Below are 26,911 nucleotides of genomic sequence, written 5' to 3'. Positions count from 1 at the left end.
ACTAGTGTATGAGTAGGCAACACAGCTTTGTTACAGGAGTTGAGCCTATATTCTGCAGCCCAACTGCTTCTGTACTCCAGACAGCAGGAGTCAGCAGGAAGTCAGCTGAACAGAAAAGACCAGATCAAGGGTACCGATTCTCACATAAACTCACTCCAGAAGGCTTCAAAGTGGCTGCCATTCCACTGAAGGATGGAGATACGGGCCAAGCCCAGAGCCTAGTGAGATGCTGCTGCCTTGAGAACTATAATGAGAGTAGCCCTCTGGCTTTGGTTACTTTCACGTGAACTAATGAAACAAAAAGCAAAACAACCCAAATACCATGTTTTGACGAAATTGTATCACCAATCTGATTCACTTCTCTGAGGCCAGATGACCCCATTACCCCAAATTCGGTTTGGATGTTGAGACTAATAATCACACACACATCAAGAGGGTATGAAAAGGTTTATTATTCACATAATGAGACTTTCTGGGAGAGTGGGGCAGTTCCCAAGCAGATCCCCAAATGACTTGACTGGCCTGGCTTTTATGATTCTTAGGGAGTGGAGCAGGGAGAGGGTTCCATGAGCAGGTGAGGGCAGGTATGAACTTCGCATCTGCTCTAAAGGAGGAGGTACCTAGGCTTTTTCATCAGCTTGCCCAGAGGTGGAGCAGAAAGAGAAAGCTGTTAGCAGTCAAACATCAAATATGGAGCCAGACTCCTGATCACGGCCAAATCAACAAAAATCCTAAAAAATCTATGTTTGTCTAGTGTCTAAAGAAATCCAGGTTTAGGAATCTGCACCAGCAGGCAGATGCCTGCCAAGGCTATGATGCCTCCCCAAAGTATCAGGTATGGCTGAGCCTGACAAGCAAGAATTTTCCAGTCAAACTAGGGGCCACAACAGACAGTGGACAAGGGAATTTCTCGAAAAGAACATATTCAGGGTCTAATTAAGGTCTTGCCCTGGACTTTCTATGCTGCCAGGGCAAGAGATCTTTGTCATCCCTGCTCAGATTTTCATCATGGCCTGGGCCAATTACAGCCGCCCACCATTCTGTCATTTACTCTAGTATTCATTCTGCCTTTTTTCTTTCCCCCCCGAGTTTTAGTAGGACATATGTCCACTAGGCTGAAAATAACATGTCCCAGCCATCCTTCAAGCTAGGTAGAGAGAGTTATATAGTCAGCATTTGTGGATGGGCCATGAGCAGAGTGATGGCTGCAACTTCCTTAAAAGGAAATAGCTTGCTCTCCACTTTCTCTCTTTTCACTGGCTGCAAAGTGAATGAGCTTCTCTGAGCCAGCTTTGACCATGAGAGGAACACCGTCTTTGGTAATGACAACAAGGTAGATGAATTCTGGGTCTCTTGATGACCTTATGAAACAGACCTGCCCTTCCTGCCCTGTATTTCTCAATGGCCTCAGGATTGCTATATGAGAAAGAAAAGAACTTCTATTTTACATGAGTCATCACATTTAGGGGTTTCTGCTACAGCAGCCTCGACCATTTCCTCCCTTACACACACACACACAAAGAATTTAAACATTTAAGACGTTAAGCTCCTTTCTCTTCTATGATCTTAAAAATGTCCTCTCCTTGTTCTTTTGGATTTTTACCTTTAACAGTACATATAAGGAACCTCAAATTGATCTGGCTGGAAGCAAGAAAGACCCTAAAACTCTATGTGACCTCAGGAATTCAGTGTACTTCTCTTTTCCAAAAATCAACCTACGGGATATAATCAGATATACTCTGAGCCTCACTAGAAGCATTTCATTAATGTGCAAAACAGATGAGTATCAAACTGGTAAACAACTCAGATCAATATGTATTAACTGCCCTTTTTACCAACACATATGTCCATGCATTATTTTCATCCACTCCTTGTAATCAGTTAATTACAGATTATTGGGCGAAGATAAAATGGATAGACTCCCTCTCCCACAATGTGATGCAAAGACGATGATTTTTTTCTGATTCCCAGTTTCGTGTTACTCTGTGCTTCAGGATGGTTCACTGTGTTGCCAAGACAACAAGGATGCTGCAACTGAAAACTGGGATTGAAGTCAAGGCACTGTAGCTGCCTTAAAGGATGTCATGAATACTGTGATACTGTGTTCAAGACCTTGTTCACAGTGAAATCTGTAACATTTGAATTGGAAAAAAAGAATCATAGTCATCCAACACCCTAGTCTTCTGCAGAAGACAATGGCTCTCTCAAGTGCTTGTATTCTAAAATTAAGAAAACACTGGTGGTACGTGGGCTAAAAGTCAGGAAACCATCATTCTACTAAGATGTAATCTTAGAACTCAGAGCAATTAACTGAAGAGAGCTTGTCTTTAAATTCCCATTTGCCTTTATTCTAATAGAAGCATGTTTGAGGAATACTAGAAGAAAGCCAAAAGAAATGATGCTGTCAGTGTCTCCTTGACCAAAAACGTACATCTCATCTAAACAAAAGTTTGAGTCCATGTGGTAAATAAATAGGGTAGATTTGATATTCACTGAGACCTGTGATTGATATTTGGAATCTGAGTTGAAGAACAGATGCAAAGAGGTATGGTCTCCTCAATCAACTTTTGATAAAGGCACAGAATGCACATCAGCAGAGTGATCTCTTGCACGTCCAGGTTTGTCCAAGCAAACAAATCAATTGCATCAATATTCTTGTTTTAATACTGAAAACATCCAAGTCAAGGACAAAGAAATGAGAAATAAAATGCTTCAACTGATTTTGACTATTTTTTTCTGACCTAAAAGAAAAAAAGAAATGAAAACGGCATTTAACTAAGCTGAAAAGTGTCCTTCACATCGTGTACATTCTATTGCACAAAGAAAAAAAAAAACAATCAAAAATAATTGGAACAGATGAATAAAGAGGCACAGTGCTCCTAGAGCTAGGACGGGCCTTCTTCAGAATTGTCTCCCTCTTTTAAGAAATAACCTGGTGAAAAATGATGCAGAGGCAAAGGCAGGTGTCGGAGGATAAGTTTTCCCAACCTCTGAGGGTTCCCTGTTGCAGAGTCACAGAAGGGACGTGGAAACTGAATTAACAGTGTAGTTTTCCTTTTGCAAGCAGGAGTCAGAAGGTATTTTCTTTAATGGAAACTGGGGATTACATGGTAAGGTCGAGGCTTGTGCCAGCACCCCTGTCTCCAAGGAAAAGTTTAATCTAGCAAAATCAAATGAAATCCATAAGACCCTTTTTTAAAACCCCAGTGTTCTAAGCATAAAAAAGGAAATAGAAAAGAATGCAGACCACTCTATTTTAATATTTTTAAGTAGCATAAATCATAATGGTTTGTATCCTACACTGTACAATTATACACAGTTACTTCCTAAAGAAAATTAACTTCTATAGGATTTTCTGCAACGATTACTCCGTACAGCTAAGAGCTGGACCCTTCAGCCATGGCTACGACACATGGAAAACAATCTATGAGGCTCTAAGTCTTCCGGTTGTGCCTGTTTCTGCTGTGATTGAGGGAGCAGCCTCTCAGAGACCTCTCCCAGCCCCTTCCACCTCCTGCGCTGGGAAACAGGCTCGGCAGGTAGACGTGTGGCGAGAAGTGCAGCTTCTGTGTTTGGCTTCCACAAGCTGACACCCTTTAAGAGAATTTGCGTTTCTTCATGGCTTCTGCCTTGACTGCCAGGCTCTTGGCACAGATGGTCAGGACCACAATGAGAACGCCCACCACGAATGTCACCAGGGGCCAGAGGAAGCAATGCAGGAGGACGATCTCATCATGAGTGCGATGCAGGAGCACATCGTCCGGTCTGCAAGACAGTGGAGAACAGGAAAGAAAGAGTGGTCAACCGCCTTGGCATGGCATAGCTCTTCACAGCGTGGAGCTCAGCTTGCTTTCTGGTCCAAAGGGTATAACCAGCATTGGAAGTGAAGCCTTCACCCTGAGTATAAATACTGTGCTTTGTGCTTCAAACCCATGGTGGAAAGTTCTGAGGTCTTGAATCAAGTAATTGGTGCAAATTTGCATATTATTTATCATGTAATTTCCTTGTAAAATGTCAAAAGTGTAGCCATCTCTGACACTATTATTTTCCTCCCTTCTAAGTTGTTTAGCATGTTCCATTTTCTCACTTACCCTTTAATGTCTGCTGAATCAGTCTAAAACATACTTACATTTTGGCCTTCTCAAACAAACCCAAACCCAAATGAGGTTTTGTTTTGTTTTTACCCCTTTCATCTATTTTTGCCCACCTCCCCAAACCTCCACCTCTGGAAACCACCCATCTAATCTCTGTATCTTAAATAAACTTGGTTGTTTGTTGTTAAGATTGCACATATAAGTGAAATCATATGATATTTGTCTTTCTCTGTCTCACTTCACTTAGCATAATACCCTCAACATTCATCCACGTTGTTGCAAATGGCAGATTTGGTTCTTCTTTTTTTTTTGTCTTTTTTTAGGGTCGCACCCACAGCATATGGAGGTTCCCAGGCTTAGGGGTCTCATCAGAACTACAGCTGCTGGCCTACACCACAGCCACAGCAATGCAGGATCCGAGCCGCATCTGCCACCTACACCACAGCTCATGGCAACGCTGGATCCTTAACCCACTGAGTGAGGCCAGGGATTGAACCTGCAACCTCATGGTTCCTAGTCAGATTCATTTCTGCTGCTCCATGACGGAACTCCTTGTTCTCTTTTAATGGCTGAATAATATTCCATTGTATGTAAGTATATGTGTGTGCATATATATATATAAATATATATGTGAGTTTATGTATGTGGTATCACATTTTCTTTAGCCATTCATCCATTTTTGGACACAGGTTGTTTCATGTCTTGGGTATTGTAAATAATGCTGTGATAGGCATGGGGAGCATATATCTTTTCAAATTAGTGTTTTCATTTTCTTCAGACAAATATCCAGAAGTGAAATTGCTGGATCATATGATCATATGGTAGTTCTATTTTTAATTTTTTGAGGAAACTTCATACTGTTTTTCATAGTGGCTGCATCAATTCACATCCCCCCCAACAGTAATTCCCCTTTTTCCACATCTTCACCAACACTTGTTATTTTTGTTTTTTTGATAATAGTCATTTTCACAGGTATGAGGTGATATCTCATTGTGGTTTTGATGTGCAGTTCCCTGATGATTTATGATATTGAACATCTTTTCATGTACCTGACAAATGATCTTAATTTACAAAAAAACATCAGCTAAAGCCACTATTTGAATTTGGTCAGAAAGACCTGTGGTGTAGACTTCAGGTCAACTCAGCTTCATTATGTGAAAGTTTTTAATAATGAACAAACAAGTGAGTAGTTGGATTTAATGTGTTTTTCCATGCTTCTGGGTAGGACTGGCCATCATTTTAAACTACAGACCACTTTTTTTTTTTTTGACCACTTTCTTGATGAATTTTGCCAAACGTTAGCAATATATTCAGTCTTATCAATGTGGGATTCTATTTGCAATTCTATTTGCAACATTGGTCTCATAACCCCAAAGTGAAGATGAGATACATCTCACTAGCCGTGATCTCTTGTCTTTGGCCACTAGTGGGAGATCCTGAGATTGAGCTTTCATGTAAGAGATTTACATATTTGCAAGATATTTCCATTCATCCACAGGAAGTTTTTCCGTTACATAAGAGCAACTATGCTTCCACCGGAAAATAAAATAATGCAGAATAATCAGTCCGATTGCTCTCAAGAATATCAGAAGCTTTAGAGTACAAGAGCAGTGCATTTAACAGAGAAATGCATTCCTGAGGCATTCTCCATAATCAGAGCTCTCATAACTCAAGAACTATTTTCCCAGAAGACTGATAAAGAATGTTGGGTATTTCTCTTCCACCTATAATGCAACCATCATGCAGCATTAAGATAAACGGTTTTGCAGACTGGCTCTAGAATTACATAATCTTTGCCCTTTTTTGTGCATATCATTTCGAATTCTGCACATAAAGTGAGATTTTTATTGACATTTGATTTCAATTAAAATTTGAACTTAGTGAATGCAGAGTCATTGTAACAATTAAGCAAAAATCATTCCAGCTTGCAGAAGTTACTCCTTTTTCTGAATTCCTGTAGCAACACATTATCTTCAAGACTTGTACTACCATTAATTTGTGACATATATCAATGTGCATATCCTTTACTTCAGTAAGACCCTTGACTTTGTCACTGCTTGTTATTCTGCACAACGGTGGTGCTAGGTAAACACTTGCTACAGATGAAGGGGAAAACACCCCAACGGCAGTCTTGTTATCCATGCAAAATTTCACCCAACTTCAAGCCTTGAAGGTAAAAAAGGAGAACCCTTGGTCCCAAGATAACCAGGGCACAATACAGTTGTAGTCTTATTTCACAGTCTTTGAAATCCCACCCCTCGCACACTGTCACCGTTCTTTTCCCAACTATGAGAAGTCACAGCTCTTTCCCCAACTATGAGAAGTCACAGCTGTCAGACCCTCTACGTGAGTGTGTGAGGGAAGGTAAGAGCTACCTTGGGATGACCTTCCTCCCTCCCTTCCTTCTTACCTTCATTCCCACCTACCTTCCTTTCTCCTCTCCTCTCCTCCCCTTCTTTCTTGGATTGTTCTAGCCCTCCAAAATTAAGTGGTTCAAAGATAAGCTAGAGTCTCCATCAAAGGTCAACAGGGCACACTAATGGGAATGTACAACGCTTACCCACGGTTAAAACGGTTAGAAAGGAGGGGGTTGGTGGAGAGGGACTTGGATTTTTAACAAGATTTTAATTAATTTGCATGTGATTTCCATAACAAATGCATTTTGCAAACTAATTTTCTAGTAAAATGCTTCCCTAAGTATCTTTTATATATATGCCTTCTCTAGTCACTATTGTTGAGGTTGAATCCTTTACTTCTATACAGTAGCTCCCTCCCCTTATCTGCCATTTTGCTTTTCAGTTTGTTACCTTGAGGCAACTGAGGTCTAAATATATTAAATGGGGAGTTCCCACTGTGGCTCAGTGGTTAACGAACCCAATTAGTATCCATGAGGAGTTGGGTTCAATCCCTGGCCCTGATCAGTGGGTTATGCATCTGGCGTTGCTGTGAGGTGTGGTGTAGGTTGCAGATGTGGTTCAGATCCGGTGTTGCTGTGGCTGTGGTGTAGGCCGGCAGCTGTAGCTCCAATTCAACCTCTAGCCTGGGAACCTCCATATACCACCAGGGCAGCCCTAAAATGACAAAAATAAAAATAAAAATATTGAATGGAAAATCCCAGAAATAACTCATAAGCTTTAAAATGTGTGCCATTCTGACTGCAGTGGAATCTCTCTTTGTCCTGCTCTGTCCCACCCAAGATGTGAAGCACCCCTTTGTCCAGCATATCCTGCCTGTTAAGTCACTTTGGAGCTGTGATGGTTATCAGATCCACTATCACAGTATTGCAAGGCTTGTGTTTGAGTCACCCTTATTTTACTTAATAATGGCCCCAAAGCACAAGAGCAGTGATACTGGCAATTCAGATATTTTTTACTGTGCCTAATTTGTAAATTAAACTTCATCACAAGTATGTCTGCGGAGGAAAAAAAACACAGTGTCTATAGGGTTTGGTACTATTCACAGTTTCAGGCATCCACCCACTGGGGGTCTTGGAACATATCCTCTACCTGTAGATAAGGGGGCTCTACTGTATTGTACAACTGAGCCAAGAAAATAGCCACAGATGAAGGTGGCTGGAACCCTTATACATGTTTTCTGAGACCCAGTTGGAAGAATTTATACTAAAAGAAGAAAGTCAGTAAAAGGAGGAGAGAAAATAATCACTGAAAAATGCTGGACCCAGATATTTGTTTTATTTAGAAATTGCTTAGCATTCTATCCCCCAAAAACCCTTGGGGCAAAACTTCATTTTTAATATTTCAAATGACAAAACCCCATCATTCACTTGAGTTAACATACGTTGAATTTATAATCTCTTCAAAGGCCTCTGAGGAAGAAATATTCTATAAAAATGCACGTGGTTTCTTTAAGAATACTTGATGTCGGAGTTCCCATCATGGCTCAGTGGTTAACAAATCCGACTAAGAACCATGAGGTTGTGGGTTCGATCCCTGGCCTTGCTCAGTGGGTTAAGGATCCGGTGTTGCCGTGAGCTGTGGTATAGGTCGCAGACGTGGCTTGGATCCTGCGTTGCTGTGGCTCTGGTGTAGGCCAGTGGAAACAGCTCTGATTAGACCCCTAGCCTGGGAACCTCCATATGCTGTGGGAGCGACCCCAGAAAAGGCAAAAAAGGACAAAAAAAAAAAAGAACACTTGATGTCTGTTTCCACTTTACACGGTTCTAAGATGCCCCACAGTCTCCTTCAATAGGAGTGAAGGATATAGAATATGCCACTTTGGCAGAAGGATTATTTTGAACTGAAAGCAACTGAGAAGAAGCAGATCCAAGAAAGCGCACACCCTCCTGCTACTTGCCTAAAAGCAGGACATAAATTTTATAAAGGTGTTCCCCTTCCATTCTCGTCCAGAAAGGACAGAAGTTAATCACTGGAGACAATGCTAGAGCCTTACAAGCCAGAGGAACCTATCAAACAAACTTTATTAACTCAGCACTTATATTCCATTAGCTCCTCATATATCTACCTGCCTACAAAACGCTGCCCTAGAAACTCAAGGTCCTTTTCACCTCATCTTGTCCCTTCTCTAAACATGTACTGCTATCTTAAAATAAAAAAAAAAAAGATGCTATAAGTCCAAGTCTAACCACCTCTTTGAGCTACTCATCACTGTGTAGGTATGATGCACGTGTTAACAGACTTCTCTGTTTTTCTCTTGTTAACCAGTCTTCTGTCACTCTAATTTACAGGGTCCCAGGCATCGAACCTCAGATGAGTAGAAGGAAAAAAATTTTTCCTCCCTAGAAGAAAACACTTGTTTCTCTGCCTAGTTAAGCTTAAGTCTATCATTCAGATGTAGGATTTACTGATGTTACCTCTACATTGTCCTTACTACATAATGAAAGGCTAGCTTTTTCAAACTGTGCCTTTAGTGCCTCAATTGAAGGAGCAACCCCCAACCCCCCCAACTTCCTGCAACTTTACCAGGCAGATTTTGAATGGGTTAGCAAAAATCATTTCTAAAGGCGTTTGGGCTCAGGATTCAGTTTGTCATAATTCCACAATGGTGAGACCAAAGAGGAAAATTTTCTTACAAACACTGTTTTCAGCATTTGGCAAACTAGATATAGGGCCTGATGGGATCTGAATATGATGTATTAAACTCAGGATGGTGATGAGGATGTCGGCAATAAGCAAAAGACAAATGAAAAAAAAGAATGATTACTTTATATCTGAGAGCTTCAAAAAAGTAAGCAAGAGATATCTTTGGGGTTGTGTGGAAATGCTAATGGAAAGCACTTTTAAGCCCTGAGGGGGATGTGTACAAATATCATAAACAAGAGTAAATGCTATGGGTTCCTTTAAATTACTTTCCTAAGGATTGAACCTACCCTGAGTTGAGCTTTGAATGTATATTATGATAACAGTAGCTAGCATTTATTAAGTGCTTACCACCTTCCAGGTACTCTGGAAGGACATTTAATCTCACTTGATCCTTAAAACAACCCTATGCTGGAAGTATGTGTGTGTGTGTGTGTATATATATATAGCTTTAAAATTTTATTTTTATTTTTGCTTTTTAAAGCCGCACCCGCGGCATATGGAAATTCCCAGGCAAGGGGTCATTTCGGAGCTGCAACTGCCAGCCTACACCACAGCCAGAGCCATGCAGGATCTGAGCCATGTCTTCAACCTATACCATAGCTCACGGCAACACCAAATCCTTAACCCACTGAGAGAGGCTAGAGATCGAACCTGTGTCCTCTGCTGAGCCACAGTGGGAACTCCCTGGAAGAATTTGTAATTGCCATTTATAACCAAAGAAAGTGAGGCAAAGAAAAATCATTTCCCCAAGATTACACAACTTGAAATAATGACTTAATGGTCTGAAATCCTATCATCAGTATGATTTTTAAACCTGTACTATTTATCCCTCGGCCAGCTTTTCTCAAATTTGAATCATCTATGGTGTTTGCTGAAATGCAGCTTTCTGGTTTTCAACCCCTGGTTTACTACATCAGAACTTGAGGTTGTAGTATTCAGAAATCTGCATTTTTGAGAGGCTCCTGGCTTCGAATAATAGATGGTAAAGTTTAATAAGCACTGTGAAAAGTTCTGGTAGTTAAAAAGTATTGGGAGTGAAACATGAAGCTATTTAGCAGGCTATTTCTTTTTTCTTTTTTTCTTTTTTTTTTTTTTTTGCCATTTCGTGGGCTGCTCCCACAGCATATGGAGGTTCCCAGGCTAGGGGTCTAATTTGAGCTGTAGGCACCAGCCTACGCCAGAGCCACAGCAACTCGGGATCCGAGCCATGTCTGTGACCTACACCACAGCTCACGGCAACTTTGGATCCTTAACCCACTGAGCAAGGCCAGGGATCGAACCTACAACCTCATGGTTCCTAGTCAGATTAGTTAACCATTGCGCCATGACAGGAACTCCTACATTTCTTAAACTCATCTTAACCAGTTCACATAAAAATCCAAACTACATTATAGTTTACCAATATCACCTGATGGTAACTGTACCTATCAAAAGACAAGATAATCTCCTTCAAAGTGTTTTCACCATGATGATTCTCTAGGAAACAGGAATCTTTCTAGCTTTATTATCACAAGTACTTCTTTTTTTTTTTTTTTGGTATTTTTCCAGGGCTGCACCCTCGGCATATGGAAGTTCCCAGGCTAGGGGTCTAATCTGAGCTGTAGCCACCAGCCTATGCCACAGCCACAGCAATTTGGGATCCGAGCCGTGTCTGTGACCTACATCACAGCTAATGGCAATGCCGGATCCTTAACCCACTGATCAAGGCCAGGGATGAAACCCACAAACTCATGGTTCCTAGTCAGATTCATTAACCACTGAGCCACGACGGGGAACTCCACAAGTACTTCTTATCTGAACAGAAGAATTTCCTTTTCATGTAGGCTGCTAGAAACTTAAGATTTTGGACCATCTCTAGCAAGACTGTAATGACTTTTTTGTGCCAAGCAGACCCCTCATGCTTTGTCTTATTTTCTTCACACATTTCTAATTATTTCATCTTGCAAAAATCTACCAATCTTTAGGGCATTCATTAAACCCTTCTTAGAATAGGCATGTGCCAATTTTGTATATTTACACATCAGGTATACCATAAACACTGGAAACTTTCTTAGCTGTCAAGCTTTACCCATATTTCTATGAGAAAGAATTGCTGCATCACTACTAGAAATCATACTTATGGATTTTGATAAAATCTCACTTTAAAGTCGACAAATGCCTTGTCATTAATACAATCCTAAAATAATTCTGCAGGCATAATGTCACTCCAATGTGCCAGGCCTCTGATATAGCAGTATAGCCAAGTGACATAAAAAAATGCAATGTTTTCATCTTCCAAACTTTTTGAATAGGTGCTATCTCTTCCTGCTCTAAATCTTGTTTATTATTTGTAACATGGCCTACTTTTTAAAGGAATCTGAAATAGATTACAATAAAAGCAAAAACCTTAAGTACAATAAAATCCTAAACTGCCAGTAAACAACAACTACCATGTAATAAGCATGGAGAAAAAAGTAGAAATCCCAGGCTAAGAAAAGCTCCTGCCTTAAGCATAAGTGGCTTTCTGAGCATCTCAGTGCCCAAGGAAAAAAAAGAAGAGATGAGTTATACAGCTGCCATGACATAAACAAAAGGAAGCATGCCAACTTTCCAGATCAAATTTTTTTACTAGGGCTAAACTCCATAAATTAGGTTGTGTGCACTTTTACATAAAGCAATCTGTAAAACACATTTAGGAGGCCCTTACCAGCAGTTTTACAAAGCTGGCTAATGAAACCATGTGAGGGATTTTCACGATACTGATTCCAAGGTCTCAGTTCTACTGAGGTTTTAAATAGGTTTCCAGGTGAGGCTGACGATTACTCACATCTGGGAATAACTGACCTTACCAATGCTTTCTAGCTTTTCCCCAGATTTACTGAGGCATAATTTACATACATCAAACTGCACATATTTAAAGTATACAATCTGATATGTCTGACACATGTGTACACTTGTGAAACCATCACCATAACCAGGAAAATAAACATATCCATCACTGCAATGGTTTCCTTGTACTCCCTTGTAATCCCTCCCTGTGGCTCATGCCCACATCCCCTGCCAACAATGCTTTCTATTTTTAATTTTTGGCTGCAGAGGTTTGATGTAGGACCTCAGTTCCCAGGCCAGGGATTGAACCTGGGCTGCAGTGGTGACAGTGCCAAGTCCTAACCACCAAGTCACTGGGGAACTCCCAACTCTGCTTTGTAAATATTAAATCTATCAGCCTGGTTTTTGACAGCCTGGTTTTTGACAATAACAGAAGGGCAAATCATTCAAGACTGAAATCACTGAGGAAGAGTCTCTGATATTGGTCGAAAGGAGAGTCTTCCGGCAGATTAGATTCCTGACATGGAAGTGACAAAATGATGTGTTAACTGAAAATCAGGAGTTCCCTGTCACTGCTGTGGCTTGGGCCACTGCTGTGGTACAGGTTCCATCCCTGGCCTGGGAATTTCTACAGGCTGTGGGCGTGGCCAAATAAAGGGGGAAAAAAAAAAGAGAGAGAGAGAGAGAAAACCAAAGAACTTGACATGTATTTATCCACAGAAAACTTCGTCTGCTTGGTGTTGGGCTGCAAGCAGCCTTTGAAAGTTTTCTATAAAAGTCTCTAATGTTTAAACAAATATTCAGTTGAATGACACAGGTGAGAGGTACTTATGTCATAGAAGATCTTCAGGGAGGAATTGTTGATTGCTGACATCTAGTCTAGAAAATCTTGATGTGGGTATTCTTAAATGTCTCAATTTTTAACAAAACTATGCTATGCACTTTCTAGAAGGAGAATGAAATAAAATGCATCCCATTTAAAAAAAGAAAAAGACAAAAAAATTGATTAAAAAACAAAAAGAAAAAAAAAACGTTAAAAAAATGAAATGCACCCCACCAAGAAACTGACTTGATCTATTGATTCATAATGTTTAAAAGATTTTTTTTTCCTACTGAGAGATGTTGAAGATTGGTTGATAAAAAAAGACTGAATTTGGTTTTGGCATAATTGAACTGTCTTTACTGAGAATAATTAAACAATGTGTTTGTTTAGTTGCTGCTCAAAGCAATCATAAGAACTTGCTAGGAAAGGAGGAGTGTGCTTACCTTCTTGTGCAATCAGAGAAAGGCACCTGAAGAGCTAATCTAGAATTTGTATCAAGTTATGATACAAATTACAGTAGGAAACAGGGACCAGGACACAGAGACCCTGTGCGGTATTCTTTACAATGATTTGCTCTACGATGAAAATCCACTTGAGTTCAACAGTGATACTGTGATAATAACAGCTTTTAAAAGTTGAGAGATAGTCCATCAACATCATGGTTTTGCTCCATAGATGGTATCTATCTATGGATGAAAGGCTGATTATAGGCCTATAAGTATTATCAGCATATGGAGGTTTCCAGGCTAGGGGTCAAACCGGATCCGTAGCTGCCGGCCTACACCGCAGCCACAGCAACGCCAGATCCGAGCCACGTCTGCGACCTACACCACAGCTCATGGCAACACCGGATCCTTAACCCGCTGAGCAAGGCCAGAGATCAAACCTGCATCCTCATGGATGCTAGTCAGATTCATTTCCACTGAGCCACAACAGGCACTCCATAAACATCCTTACATTTTTTAAACTATTTTCTCCGATTAGGTGAACTTAGAGTAGTAATGTTTAATTGTTTAAGTACTGTTCTTCAAGCTTGCCCTTTCTTCATGGAGGAAACTAAACTAAGCCCCAAACCTGCAGTCTCTAGAGATAAAAATTTGCATTAGCCTTGGTAGGATATACAGTAAACTGGCAGGTGTGATATTTTAAAGCAATAAAGGGTTAAATTAATTATAAGTAAGAAAAATTATACTTTAAGTTCCCCTTGATAGGAAGTCCTAAGTAGTCTTTCAAGTGTATGACAGTATTTCAGAACATGAACTTGAGTTAGACAAACCTGGTTTAAATACGGGCTTTAGAGGGGGTTCCCTGGTGGCCTACCAGGTTAAGGATCTGCCGTGGCTAGGGACACTGCTGTGGTGCAGATTCAATCCCTGGCCTGGGAACTTCTGCATATCACAGGCAAGACCAATATGTGTGTGTGTGTATGTGTGTGTGTATAAAATATGTATATATATGTACACATATATATGGGTTTTACAACTTGCTAACTACTTGATCTAAAGAAAAATACTTAGGAGTGCCTGTTGTGGCTCAGTGGTAATGAACCTGACTAGTATCCATAAGGATGCAGGTTTGATCCCTGGCCCCACTCAGTGGGTTAAGGATCTGGCATTGGTGCAAGCTGCAGTATAGGTTGCAGATGTAGCTCAGATGTGGCTTTGCTGTGGCTGTGGTGTAGGCTCACAGCTGCAGCTCCAATTCGCCCCAGCCTAGGAACTTCCATATGCCACAGGTGTGCCCCACCCCCCAAAAAACCAAAAAAACTTAAGCCCTCTGAATCTTAATTTTTTCATCTGTAAAATGAGTATAATAATTTCTACCTTATAGCGTTCTCCCGAGGAGTAAATCAGATAATGCATGCAATGTGTGTAGGCAGATGGCTGCCTAATAGCAAGCAATCAATACTCAGTCAATAAGGGGTGGTAATGCTAATGATTGTCATTACAAACGTGGGGCTCACAACTCAAAAAATTATTTCAAAATGTTGGCAGTAACATATCTTCTCCAAATATCTTCTTCAATCTAAGATTACCAGGCTGAAGCTACAAAACTATTTTTTGATCAAATAAAAATTCCTTGCGTAGAAATGTCTTCATTCCCCATCAGTCTCCTTTGCCCACCACAGGCATCATTCCAGTTCTAAACAGGGGGGCTTAGAGACAGCAATGCTAAGAAACAGAATTGGTTTAAAAAGCTATGATTACCATTGCCCCTGAACAACTTGGGGATTAGGGGCGCTGACCTCCATATAGTCAAAAATCTGCATGTAGGAATTCCTGTCGTGGCTCAGTGGTTAATGAACCCAACTAGTATCCATGAAGACGTGGGTTCAGTCCTTGACTTTGCCCAGTGAGTTAGGTATCTGGCATTGCTGTGAGCTGTGGCATAGGTCACAGACGCAGCTCGGATCTGGTGTTGCTGTGGCTGCGGTGTAGGCTAGCAACTATAGCTCCAATTGGACCCCAACCTGGGAACCTCCATAGGGCATGGGTTCAGCCCTAAAAAAAGACAAAAGATCAAAAAAAAAATCTGTATATAACTTTATGGTCAGCCATTCATATCCTGGGTTCTGCATCCAGAGAGTCAATCAACCACAGATCATATGGTACCATAGCATTTATCAGGAAAAAAAAAAAAATCCATGTATAAGTGGACCTTACAGTCAAATTTGTAAGTGTCAACTGTACTTTAATTTATGTGCATCTCAGACAGAGATAAGTGAGGGGAAAAAACCAGTCACGCTTTGATTGGGAACAAACAGAAATTATCCCCTAAAAGTATCCCACAAATACCATGATTCCAAAACATTAAATTATTACAATGGCTGGGCTTATGTAGCAAACGTTTCCTAATGACCAGGATGGTTGTCCCTACAGATGCTGCCCAGACAAGTAATTGTCTCAAGCCCAGGTCTTCTATGGCAGAGGCCTGGGAAAACCATGGCAGGTCTGTGCTGCCAGAGCAACAATCTCCTTTTAAGGTTTTACTCACACTGCATGGTAGTCATTTTTTATACATCTCTCGTTTTCCCATCCTGACTCTAAAAACCTTGAGGTCATGGGCCCATTAGGGATAGTCTGCCTGAGAAAAATTTCTCCTGAGTTCTCAGGGAAAAAAAAAATGAGGTTATCCTCAAGACCTACAGACCAGGAAGATGCTTATGACTTTTTGTCTTTAAAAAAGGCAAATCAATGAATCGATTTTATCCTAGAGTCAGCTTGGCATAATTTTAAATCCTCTGGTTTTGTTCCATTTTAAAAAACGGAGGAAAATTTAAAACTAGCTATTCTCTAAGGCAGACTTAAGACTGCGTTAAATTTACATTAAATCCTTTCCTCTTCCACCCACCTCTGGGAGTGGCTCAGGAAGTCACCTGTATCCATGCCTATGAATGACGGACAGCGTGACTTTTAGTTCCCTGACAGCATCAAAGAAGAGGAAGATTTTATAAAATGTGTGAGACTTGACCCAGCAATCCCTGTGAGCCTTTCTTAAGGAAAATCTGTTCTTTGGGGTAATTGGTTTGTTACCAGGTAAGTTATTTATTTCACATATGGCTGTAAGTGTTTTCAGGCCAAAATGCTTACATTTAAGGTTTAAACAGAAATAAACTGGAGAAAAGAAGACATTTATATTCTTCTATTTGCGACAGATAATTCCCATAATAGTTCTCACCTTGTGTATCCTACTTTGTAGTTCCAATTTTATTTTTTTATTTAAAAACATATTTTTGGTTACACCTGCAGTTTGCAGAAATTCTTAGGCCAAGCATCAAACCCCAACCACAGCACTGACAACACTGAATCCTGAACTGTTAGGCCACCAGGAAACTCTGTACAGTTCCAATTTTAAAATGAAAATGAATATGATTTTAAATCAGTGTGGGAAAGATAGGTTATTCAATAAATTGTATTGGGACAATATTGATCGTTTGGGGGAAACAGCATTGGCTCCCCATCTTACTTTTCCCACCAAAAAAACAAACAAAAACCAGATAGATTAGAAACTTATTTAATTGTAAAAAACGAATGATGGATGCTCTAGAAGAACATCTGAATTAAAAAAATAATAATAATAACCCTGAAATGAGGGGGGAAAAGTCCTTTGTTTGTATATGTGTGTGTGTGTGTCTAAAATATTGGGATTTTTGGTGTGTCTAAAATATTCTACTGGACTTGTACTAAGGAATTATTCACTGTTCATTAGAAATTAAAATTTAACTGGTTTTCTTGTACTTCAATTTGCTAAATTTAGCAACCCTAATTTCTAAGACATGAAATGTACAAACTATTAAGAAAATACAGATGATCCAATTATAGAAAACGTATATATTTCTGTATAGCCAAAAAAAAAAAACCCCGCCACAATGACCCATAGGCAAAAATAAAAACAAAGAGTCAATATTCACATGAAAAGAAAATCAATTCTATATTTAATGAAAGAAGAGCAGGGTAGTGTCAGTGGTCAAGGCAGTGGAGTAGGAAGACCCTGAGCTCACCTCATATACCAAAATTACAACTATTTCCACAGCAACTATCTATGAGAACAATTTGAAAACTAGAAGAAAAGATTTTCTGCAACTAAAGATATGAAGAAGGAACCACTCAAGATGGGTAGGAGGGGTAGAAATGATATATAGTCAAAATCCACACCCCTGGGTGGATAACCCAGAAGCAGGAGGATAATCACAGTTGCAAAGGTTCTTCCCAAAGAGTGAGAGGTTTGAGTCCCAAACTGAGTACCCCAGTTTGGGGGTCCTGCACTGAGACGAGCCTCCAGAACATCTGGCCTTGAAGACCAGTGGGACCTTAATACCAGAGAGTTAGACTGCCGTAGTAAACACAGACTTTGTGCTTAAATGGCACACATAAAATCTTACACGTTCCAAGTGCCAGCACAAAGGCAGTAACTTGAAAGAAGACTTGGAAAACTCACTTGTTGATCTTAGAGAGCCCCCTAGAGAGGTGGCAACTAGAACTCCCCCTGGGGACACTGACACTGGCAGGAGCCATTTTGGGAATTTTGTTCTACCATGAGGACACTGGTGCTGGCAAGTGCCACGCACAGTCTCCCTTCTAGTCTAATAGTGCTGAGGGAGTATTTGCCCACCAGCAGGCCAGCACAAACCCTGGGCCCTCTTGGGCAGGCCAATTTCCACTTACAAGGCAGGGTCTGGCAGCCAATTGGGCCTGGGCTAGCCTCACCGACGACCAGTATGCCCACAGTAGTTGGCCCTGTCAACAGAAGGATGCATGCAGCCCACACAGAGGGCACCCACAGAGTATACTGCTCTGGTGACCAGATGAGAGTGTGCTGTTGGATCTCATAGGATGTTTCCTACTAATGCCATTTTTCCAAGATCCGGAAACATAACCCACTTAATACATTAAAAATAAACACAGAGAATTAAGCCAAATGAGGCAAAAAAAGAAATCTGTTCTGGAGTTCCCGTCGTGGCACAGTGGTTAACGAATCTGACTAGGAACCATGAGGTTGCAGGTTCGGTCCCTGCCCTTGCTCAGTGGGTTAACGATCCGGCGTTGCCGTGAGCTGTGGTGTAGGTTGCAGACGCGGCTTGGATCCTGCATTGCTGTTGCTCTGGTGTAGGCCGGTGGCTGCAGCTCCTATTAGACCCCTAGCCTGGGAACCTCCATATGCCGTGGGAGTGGCCCAAGAAATAGCAAAAAGACAAAAAAAAAAAAGAAATCTGTTCCAAATACAAAGAACAAGATATAACCTAAGAGAAAGAACTTTAAGGAGTGGCAAAATAAATCTACCAAATAGAGTTCAAGGTAATGATCATAAGATCAATAAACTCAAGAAAAGAATGGATGAACACAGTGAGAATTTTAACAAAGAGAAAACATCAAGAACCAAACAAAGCTGAAGAATACAATAGTTGAGAGAAAAATACACTATAAAGAATCAATAGTAGAGTAGATGATGCAAAGGAACAGATCAGTGATCTGGAATACAGAGTAGTGGAAATCACCCAAGCTAAATAGAAAAAGAAAAAAGGATTTTTAAAAATGAGAATAGTTTAAGAGTCTTCTGGGACAATGTCAAGCATACAAACATTCATATTATAGGGGTTTCAGAAGGAGAAGATAAAGAGAAAGGGGTGGACAACTTATTTAAAGAAATAGAGTTGAAAACTTCCTTAACCTCTGAATGGAAACAGATCTCCCGGTCCAGGAAGCACAGGAGTCCCAAACAAGCTGAGCCCAAAGAGTTCCACACTGAGAGACACTGTAATTAAAATGGCAAAAATTAAAAATAAAGATAATCTTAAAAGCAGCAAGGGAAGAGCAACTAGTCACGTACAAAGGAACTCCCATACAACTATCAGCTGACTTTGGAGCAGAAACTTTGCAAATGAGAAGGGAGTGACATGATCTATTCAAAATGATAAAAGGAAAAAACCTAGAACCAAGAATAGTCTGCCTGGGAAGGTTATCATTCAGATTTGAAGGAGCAAAAAGAGTTTTCCAGACAGGCAAAAGCTAAAGTATTTCAACACCACTAAACAGGCTTTATAGAAATGTTAGAGGGACTTCTCTAAGCAGAAAAGAAAAGACCATAACTAAAAATATGAATGTTATGAAGGGAAAAAAATCTCATTGGTAAAAGTAAACATTCAGTTAAGGTAGGAGATCAACCACTAATTGAACTAGCAGGAAGGTTAAAAGACAAAAGTAGTAAAATAAAATACAATGTCAAAAACATTAAACGTGAGGGGGGTGAAAACGTAAGGTTGTTAGAATGCATTTAAACTAAAGAGGTCATGAATTGAAAATAACCACATATATGCTGTTATATTTGAAGCATATGGTAAGCAAAAACCAAAACTTTATGAGAGATACACATGCAAAATAGAGGAAGGCATCCAAACATAACACTAAATATGATCATCAAATTATAAGGAAGAGAGCAAAAGAAGAACAAAAAAGAATTACAAAGACAACCCCAAAACAGTTTAAAAAATAGCAGTACGTATATACCTATCAAAATGACTTTTAAATGGAAATGGACTAAATGTTCCAATCAAAACACAAAGAGTCGCTGAATGCATTTTAAAAAAAAGACCTGTAGGAGTTCCCGTCATGGCGCAGTGGTTGACGAATCCGACTAGGAACCATGAGGTTGCGGGTTCGGTCCCTGCCCTTGCTCAGTGGGTTAACAATCCAGCGTTGCTGTGAGCTGTGGTGTAGGTTGCAGACGTGGCTTGGATCCCGCGTTGCTGTGGCTCTGGCGTAGGCCGGTGGCTACAGCTCCGATTGGACCCCTAGCCTGGGAACATCCATATGCCGCAGGAGCAGTCCAAGAAATAGCAAAAAGACAAAAAAAAAAAAAAAGACCTGTATATATGCTGCTTTCAAAGGAACCACTTCAGATCTAAAAACCATACACAGTCTGAAAGTAAGGGGACAGAGAAAAGTATTTCACACAAATGGAAACAAAAGAAAAGGTAACAGACTGTTCTCCAAGGAAGATACACAAATGGCCAGCAAACACATGAAAAAAATGCTCAACATCACTGATTATAAGAGAAATGTAAATCAAAACTACCATGAGATACCACCTCACACCAGTCAGAATGGCCATCATTAAGAAGTCCACAAATAACACGTGCTGGAGGGGCTGTGGAGAAAAGGGAACCCTCCTGCACTGTTGGTGGCAATGTAAACTGGTACAGCCACTATGGAGAACAGTTTGGAGACACCTTAGAAACCTATACATAGAACTTCCATATGACCCTGCAATCCCACTCTTGGGCATATATCCGGACAAAACTCTACTTAAAAGAGACACATGCACCCGCATGTTCATTGCAGCATATTCACAATAGCCAGGACATGGAAACAACCCAAATGTCCATCAACAGATGAGTGGATTTGGAAGATGTGGTATATATACACAATGGAGTACTATTCAGCCATAAAAAAGAATGACATAAAGCCATTTGCAACAACTTGGATGGAACTAGAGACTCTCATACTGAGTGAAATGAGCCAGAAAGACAAAGGCAAATACCATATGATATCACTTATAACTGGAATCTAATATCCGGCACAAACGAACATCTCCACAGAAAAGAAAATCACGGACTTGGAGAATAGACTTGTGGCTGCCCGACGGGAGAGGGAGGGAGTGGGAGGGATCGGGAGCTTGGAGTTATCAGATACAACTTAGAATAGATTTACAAGGAGATCCTGCTGAGTAGCATTGAGAACTATGTCTAGATACTCATATTGCAACAGAACAAAGGGTGGGGGGAAAAAACGTATACATGTAAGAATAACTTGATCCCCATGCTGTACAGTGGGGGAAAAAAAAAAAGGAAAGGTAGAGTAGCAATATTTATAGGAGACAAACAGACTTTAAAATGAGGACTGTAACAAGAGATAAAGAAGGACATTACATACTCATAAAGGGATAAATCCAACAAGAAGAAATAACCATTATAAATATACACACACCTAATATAGGAACCCCTAAATATATACAGTAAATATCTACGAATATAAAGGGAGAAATACAATAGTAGAGAACTTTAACACCTCACTTGCATCAATGGACAGATTATTCAGAAAGTCTGGAAAGTCAATAAGGAAAACCTTGGTTTAAATGATACATTACACCAGATGGATTTAACAGATATATAGAAGATTTTATCCAAAATGCAGCAGAATACAGTTTCTTTTCAAGTGCACGTGGAACATTCTCCAAGATAAATCACATGGTGGGCCACAAAACAAGTCTCAGGAAATTTAAGAAGATTAAAATTATATCAAGCATTCTTTCTGACTGCAACACTATGGGACTAGAAAGCAACCACAAGGAAAAAAAAAAACTGCAAAAAACACAAACGTGTGGATATTGAACAACATGCTATTAAAATGAAAATGGAAGTAAAATGCCCCAATTAAATGGGACACAGCAAAAGCAATACTGAGAAGTTTATAGCGATACAAGCTTACCTCAGGAAACAAGAAAAATATCAAGTAAACAATCTAAGCTCACATCTTAAAAACTAAAAAGGGAATTCTCTTGTGGTACAGCAGATTAAGGACCCTACATTGTCATTGCAACAGCTTGGGTCTCTGCTATGGCAGAGATTCAACCCCTGGCCCAAGAACTTCCATGTGCCATGGGTGCAGCCAAAAAAAATTTTACAAATTTTCTTTTAATTATAAAAAGAACAAATAAAACCCAAAGTTAGTAGAAGGAAAGAAATCATATAAAGATCAGGGCAGAAATAAACAAAGTAGAGACTAAAAAACAATTTAAAAAAGATCAATAAAACAAAGAGCTGGTTCTTTCAAAAGATAAAGAAAATTGATAAACCTCTAGCTAGATTCTTCAAGAAAAAAATTAAGGCCCAAATAAATAAAATCAGAAATGAAAGAGGAGATGTTACAACTGACACCACAGAAATACAAAGGATCATAAGTGATTACTACAAAAAATTACATACCAATGAAATGGATAATCCAGAAGAAATGGATAAATTCCTAAGAACATACCATCTCCCAAGATTTAATCAGAAATAAATAGAAAATATGAACAGACTATTTATCAGGAATGAAACTGAATAAATAACTTAAGAAAAACCTTCCAAGAAATCAAAAGTATAGAACCAGACAGCTTCCCAGATTAATTCTACCAAAAATTTAAAGAGTTAATACCTATCTTTCTCAAATATTAAAAAAAACTGAAGAGGAAGGACTGCTTCCAAACTAATTCTGCAGGGCCAGCATCACCCTGATACCAAAATCAGACAGAGACACCACAAAAAAAGAAAATTACTGGCCAATATCACTGATGAACCTGTGATATTAACAATACTGAATCCAACCAGACATTTAAAGGACTGCACACCATGACCAAGTAGGATTTTCACAGAGATGCAAGGATGGTTCAATATCTACAAATCAATGTAATATACTATATTAACAAACTAAAAAATAAAAATCAGATGATTGAGATACAGAAAAAGATTTTAACAAAATTCAAAGCCCATTTATGATAAAACCGCTCAACAAAGTTGAGGATGGAGGAAACATACTGCAACATAACAAAGACCACATGTGACAAACCTAGAGCCAACACAACACTCAACAGAGAAAAGCTGAAAGCATTTCCCCTAAGATAAGGAATTAGAGAAGGATGCCCTCTCTCGCTCTTTCTATTCAACAGGGCACTGGAAGTCCAAGCCACACAATCAGATAGGGAAAGAAATAGAAGAAATCCAAATTGGAAAGGAGGAAGTAAATCTGTCACTGTTTGCAGATGACAGGATACTAGAAGTAGAAAATCCTAAAGATACCACAAAAATACTATTAGAACTAATAAGTGAATTCAGTAAAGTTTAAGGACACAAAATTAATATACAGAAATCTGCTGCATTTCTATACACAAACAACAAACTATAAGAGAAATTAAGAAAACAATCTCCTTTACAATTGCATCAAAATGAATAAAATGCCAAGAATAACTTTAACCAAGGAGCTAAAATACTTGCACTCAGAAAACTGTATGATAGTGATGAAAGGAATTGTAGATGACACAAACAAATAGAAAGATATACTCTGCTCATGGATTGGAAGAATATTGTTAAAATGATCATACTACCCAAGGCAACCTACGGATTTAATGCGATCCCCATCAAAATACCAATGACATGTTTAACAGAAATAGAATTAATAATTCTAAAATTTATAAGGAAACAAAAAAGATTCCAAACAGTCAAAACAATCTTGAGAAAGAAAAACAAAGCTAGAGATATCACTGATTCTCTGATTTCAAACTATACTATAAGACTACAGTAATCAAAACAATGTGATACTGGCACAAAAACAGACACATAGATCAATGGAGCAGAACAGAGTCCAGAAATAAACCCACACTTACATGGGCAATGAGCCTATGACGAAGAAGATAAGAATGTATGATGGGGGCGAAAAGCCTCTTCATTTAATTGGGTTGGGAAAACTGGACAGTTAACATGTGCGAGAATCAAATTGGATAACTTTATCACACCATAAACAAAAATGAACTCAAAATGTATTAAAGATGTAAATGTAAAACCTGAAACCATAGAACTCCTAGAAGAAAACATAGGCAGTACATTATTTGACCCATCTTAGCAATTTTTTAAAATATGGATCCTCAGGCAAGGGAAACAAAAGCAAAAATTAACAAAAGGGACTACATCAAACTTAAAAGCTTTTTCATAAAACAAAAGCCAGCCTACTGAATGGGAGAAGATGTTCGCAAGGGGTTAATATCCAAAATATACAAGGAACTCATACAACTCAATCTCAGAAAAATAAACGATATGATTTAAAAGTGGACAAAGGAATGGAAAAGACATTTTCCCAAAGAAGACATACAGAAGGCAACGGGCACATGAAAAGATGCTCAGCATCACTAATCATCAGGGAAATGCAAAACAAAACCACAAGGAGATAGGCAACAAATAACAGGTATTGGCAACGATATAGAGAAAAGGGAACTCTCAGTAAATTGGCATAGACAGTATGGAGGAAGGACAGTATGGAGATTCCTTAAAAAATTAAAAATAGAACTATCATATGACACAGCAATTCCCCTCCTTGGTACTTATTTGTAGAAAATGAAAACACTAATTCAAAAAGATACATGAACTCCTATGTTCACTGCAGCATTATTTATAATATCCAAGATATGGAAACAAACTAACTTCCCATCAACAGATGAATGAATAAAGAAGATGTGGCATATACATACAATAGAATATTACTCATCCATAAAAAACCAAAATCTTGTCATTTGTGACAACATGGATGGACCTAAAGGTATTATACTAAGTGAATAGTCAGAGAAAGGCAAATACCACATGATAATCACTTATACCTGGAATCTAAAAAAGAATACAAACAAATATATACAGCTAAACAGAAACAGACTCACGGATATAGAAAACAAACTAGTGGTTACAGGTGGGGAGAGGGGCAAGGGAGGGGCAAGTTAGGGGTATGGGATTAAAAGATAAAAGACTACTATGTATAAAATAGATAAGCAACAAGAATATATTGCATAGTATAGGGAATTACAGCCATTATCTTATAATAAACTACAATGGAATATAAACTATAAAAATACTGAATCACTGTGCTGTATACCTGAAACTAATGAAATATCATAAATTAACTATACATTGATAAATTAATAAACAAATAAAATCTCAATAGTATAAGGTTGGGTGAGACTGCAGGTTGGTCAACACATCCACATACCAGGAGGGTGATGCACCCCAACTCCAAAGTGCTCCGGATCCTCCCAGACCTCACCCTACATATCTCTTCCTCTCGCTTTTTAATCTGTATCCCTTATCAAATCCTTTAACCAACTGGTAAATCTAAATAAAGGCTTCCCTGAGTTCTGTGAGATGCTCTAAGCAAATAAAACCTGAGGAGGGGGTCATGGGAACCTCCGATTTGTAGTGACGTCAGATAGAAATTGCGGGTAACCTGGGGACCTACTACTTGTGACTGACATCTGAAATGGGATGAAAGCAGTCTTGTGGGGCTGAGCCTTTAAACTGTGGGATCTGACACTATGTCCAGGTACACAGTGTCAGAACTGAGTTAACCTGTAGTCCACCCAGCTGGTAGAATGGGGAACTGCTTGGTGTGGGGGAAACCCACACACATTTGGTGACTAGACGTATCAGTAGTGAAGAGTTTCATATGAGGAATAAAGGAGACTGAACTGAGTTTTTCCATTACAACCTCAAACCAAGTCCATATCTGAGTTTCCTGACTTGGAGAAATAAATTTGTCAATCCACACACCGTAACAACACAGAACCAAAATCTTTAAAACTATATGGCAACTTTAAAGCTTAGAATTGAAGAAAGGCTCACAGATATTCATTGTAAAAGACAATTACACTTAGCACTATCTACAAATACTACCAGTAGGGTGTTTTCTACTGCTGTGCTAACAATTTTAGTGGCTTAAAACAATGCAAATTTATTCTCTTATAGTTCTGTAGGTCAGAAATCTACAATCTGATTCACTGGGTTAAAACAAAGGTGTTGGTTAGCAAGACTGTTCCTTCAGGAGGTTTTAGGGGAGAATCAGTTTCCTTGCCTTTGCCAGCTTCCAGAAATTCGCTACATGCCTTGGTCATGGCCCCTTCTCGGCATCATTCCAATGTCTTGCTTCTATCATCACATTTTATGCTACTCCTCAAATCTCCTATCTCCATCTTATAAAGGCCCTTATGTTTAGGTCCTACCCACATAATCCAATATAAATCTTCCATCTCAAGGTCCTTTACTTAATCACATCTACGAAATCCCTTTTACTATACAAGGTGACATAAGGTAACAAGGTAAGGTCCCATAAATCCATGGGGATTAGGATGTGGACGTCTTTGGGGGCTCTCATTTAGACAACCACATTGCCCAAATTTTCTATCCCTTTCCCCAATTAGTCATTCAGAATTAAATCATCAACAGAAGCAACTAAAAAAAAAAAAAAAAACACAGAGAATGAACTCTATTATTCTAACCTGAGTCATAAAAAAATTTACTTTTTTTTTCAATTCTATTTTCAACATTTGCCCTTTTATGACAAAGGCATTTACATCTACACACCCTGCCTGAAAATACGATGAAACATTTCTCTTTTCTTCATCCACACCACTTTCCTATATTGTGCCTTTGCCTAGTTAGAGCTCCCCACTATTTACTCTTCTTAACCACATCATTAATGGAACTCTGAAAAATTTTAAAACAACCTCCATTCTCATCCTAAGGAACTGCCTCATTTTCTACAAAATTTCTTTTGTCCTGGTGTTCCCATCGTGGCCTAGTGGTTAACGAATCCAACTAGGAACCATGAAGTTGTGGGTTCAATCCCTGGCCTTGCCCAGTGGGTTAAGGATACGGCATTGCCATGAGCTGTGGTGTAGGTCGCAGACATGGCTTGAATCCCACGTTGCTGTGGCTCTGGCGTAGGCTGGTGGCTACATGCTCTGATTGGACCCCTAGCCTGGGAACCTCCATATGCTGCAGGAGCGGCCCAAGAAACGGCAAAAAAAAGACAAAATAAAAAAAAAAATTATTTTGT

The 26,911-nt window shown here is 39.4% G+C and overlaps 1 protein-coding gene across 1 annotated transcript in view; it reads right to left on the bottom strand.

Annotated features, from left to right (window-relative positions):
- Nucleotides 1-430: 430 nt before the first annotated feature.
- The window catches only part of KCNMB4 (potassium calcium-activated channel subfamily M regulatory beta subunit 4), a 73,887-nt gene continuing 47,406 nt past the window's right edge, over nucleotides 431-26,911 (bottom strand). The window contains exon 3 of the mRNA XM_047787196.1: nucleotides 431-3,765. Within this exon, the coding sequence (XP_047643152.1) occupies nucleotides 3,597-3,765 (169 nt within the window). The 3' untranslated portion in view covers nucleotides 431-3,596. The remainder of the gene's footprint in view (nucleotides 3,766-26,911) is intronic.

Source organism: Phacochoerus africanus, chromosome 7 (genome assembly GCF_016906955.1).
Source record: "Phacochoerus africanus isolate WHEZ1 chromosome 7, ROS_Pafr_v1, whole genome shotgun sequence".
NCBI classification, from domain to species: Eukaryota; Metazoa; Chordata; class Mammalia; order Artiodactyla; family Suidae; genus Phacochoerus; species Phacochoerus africanus.
The sequence above is the reverse complement of the archived record's forward strand: the minus strand, read 5'-3'. Positions and strand labels throughout refer to the sequence as shown.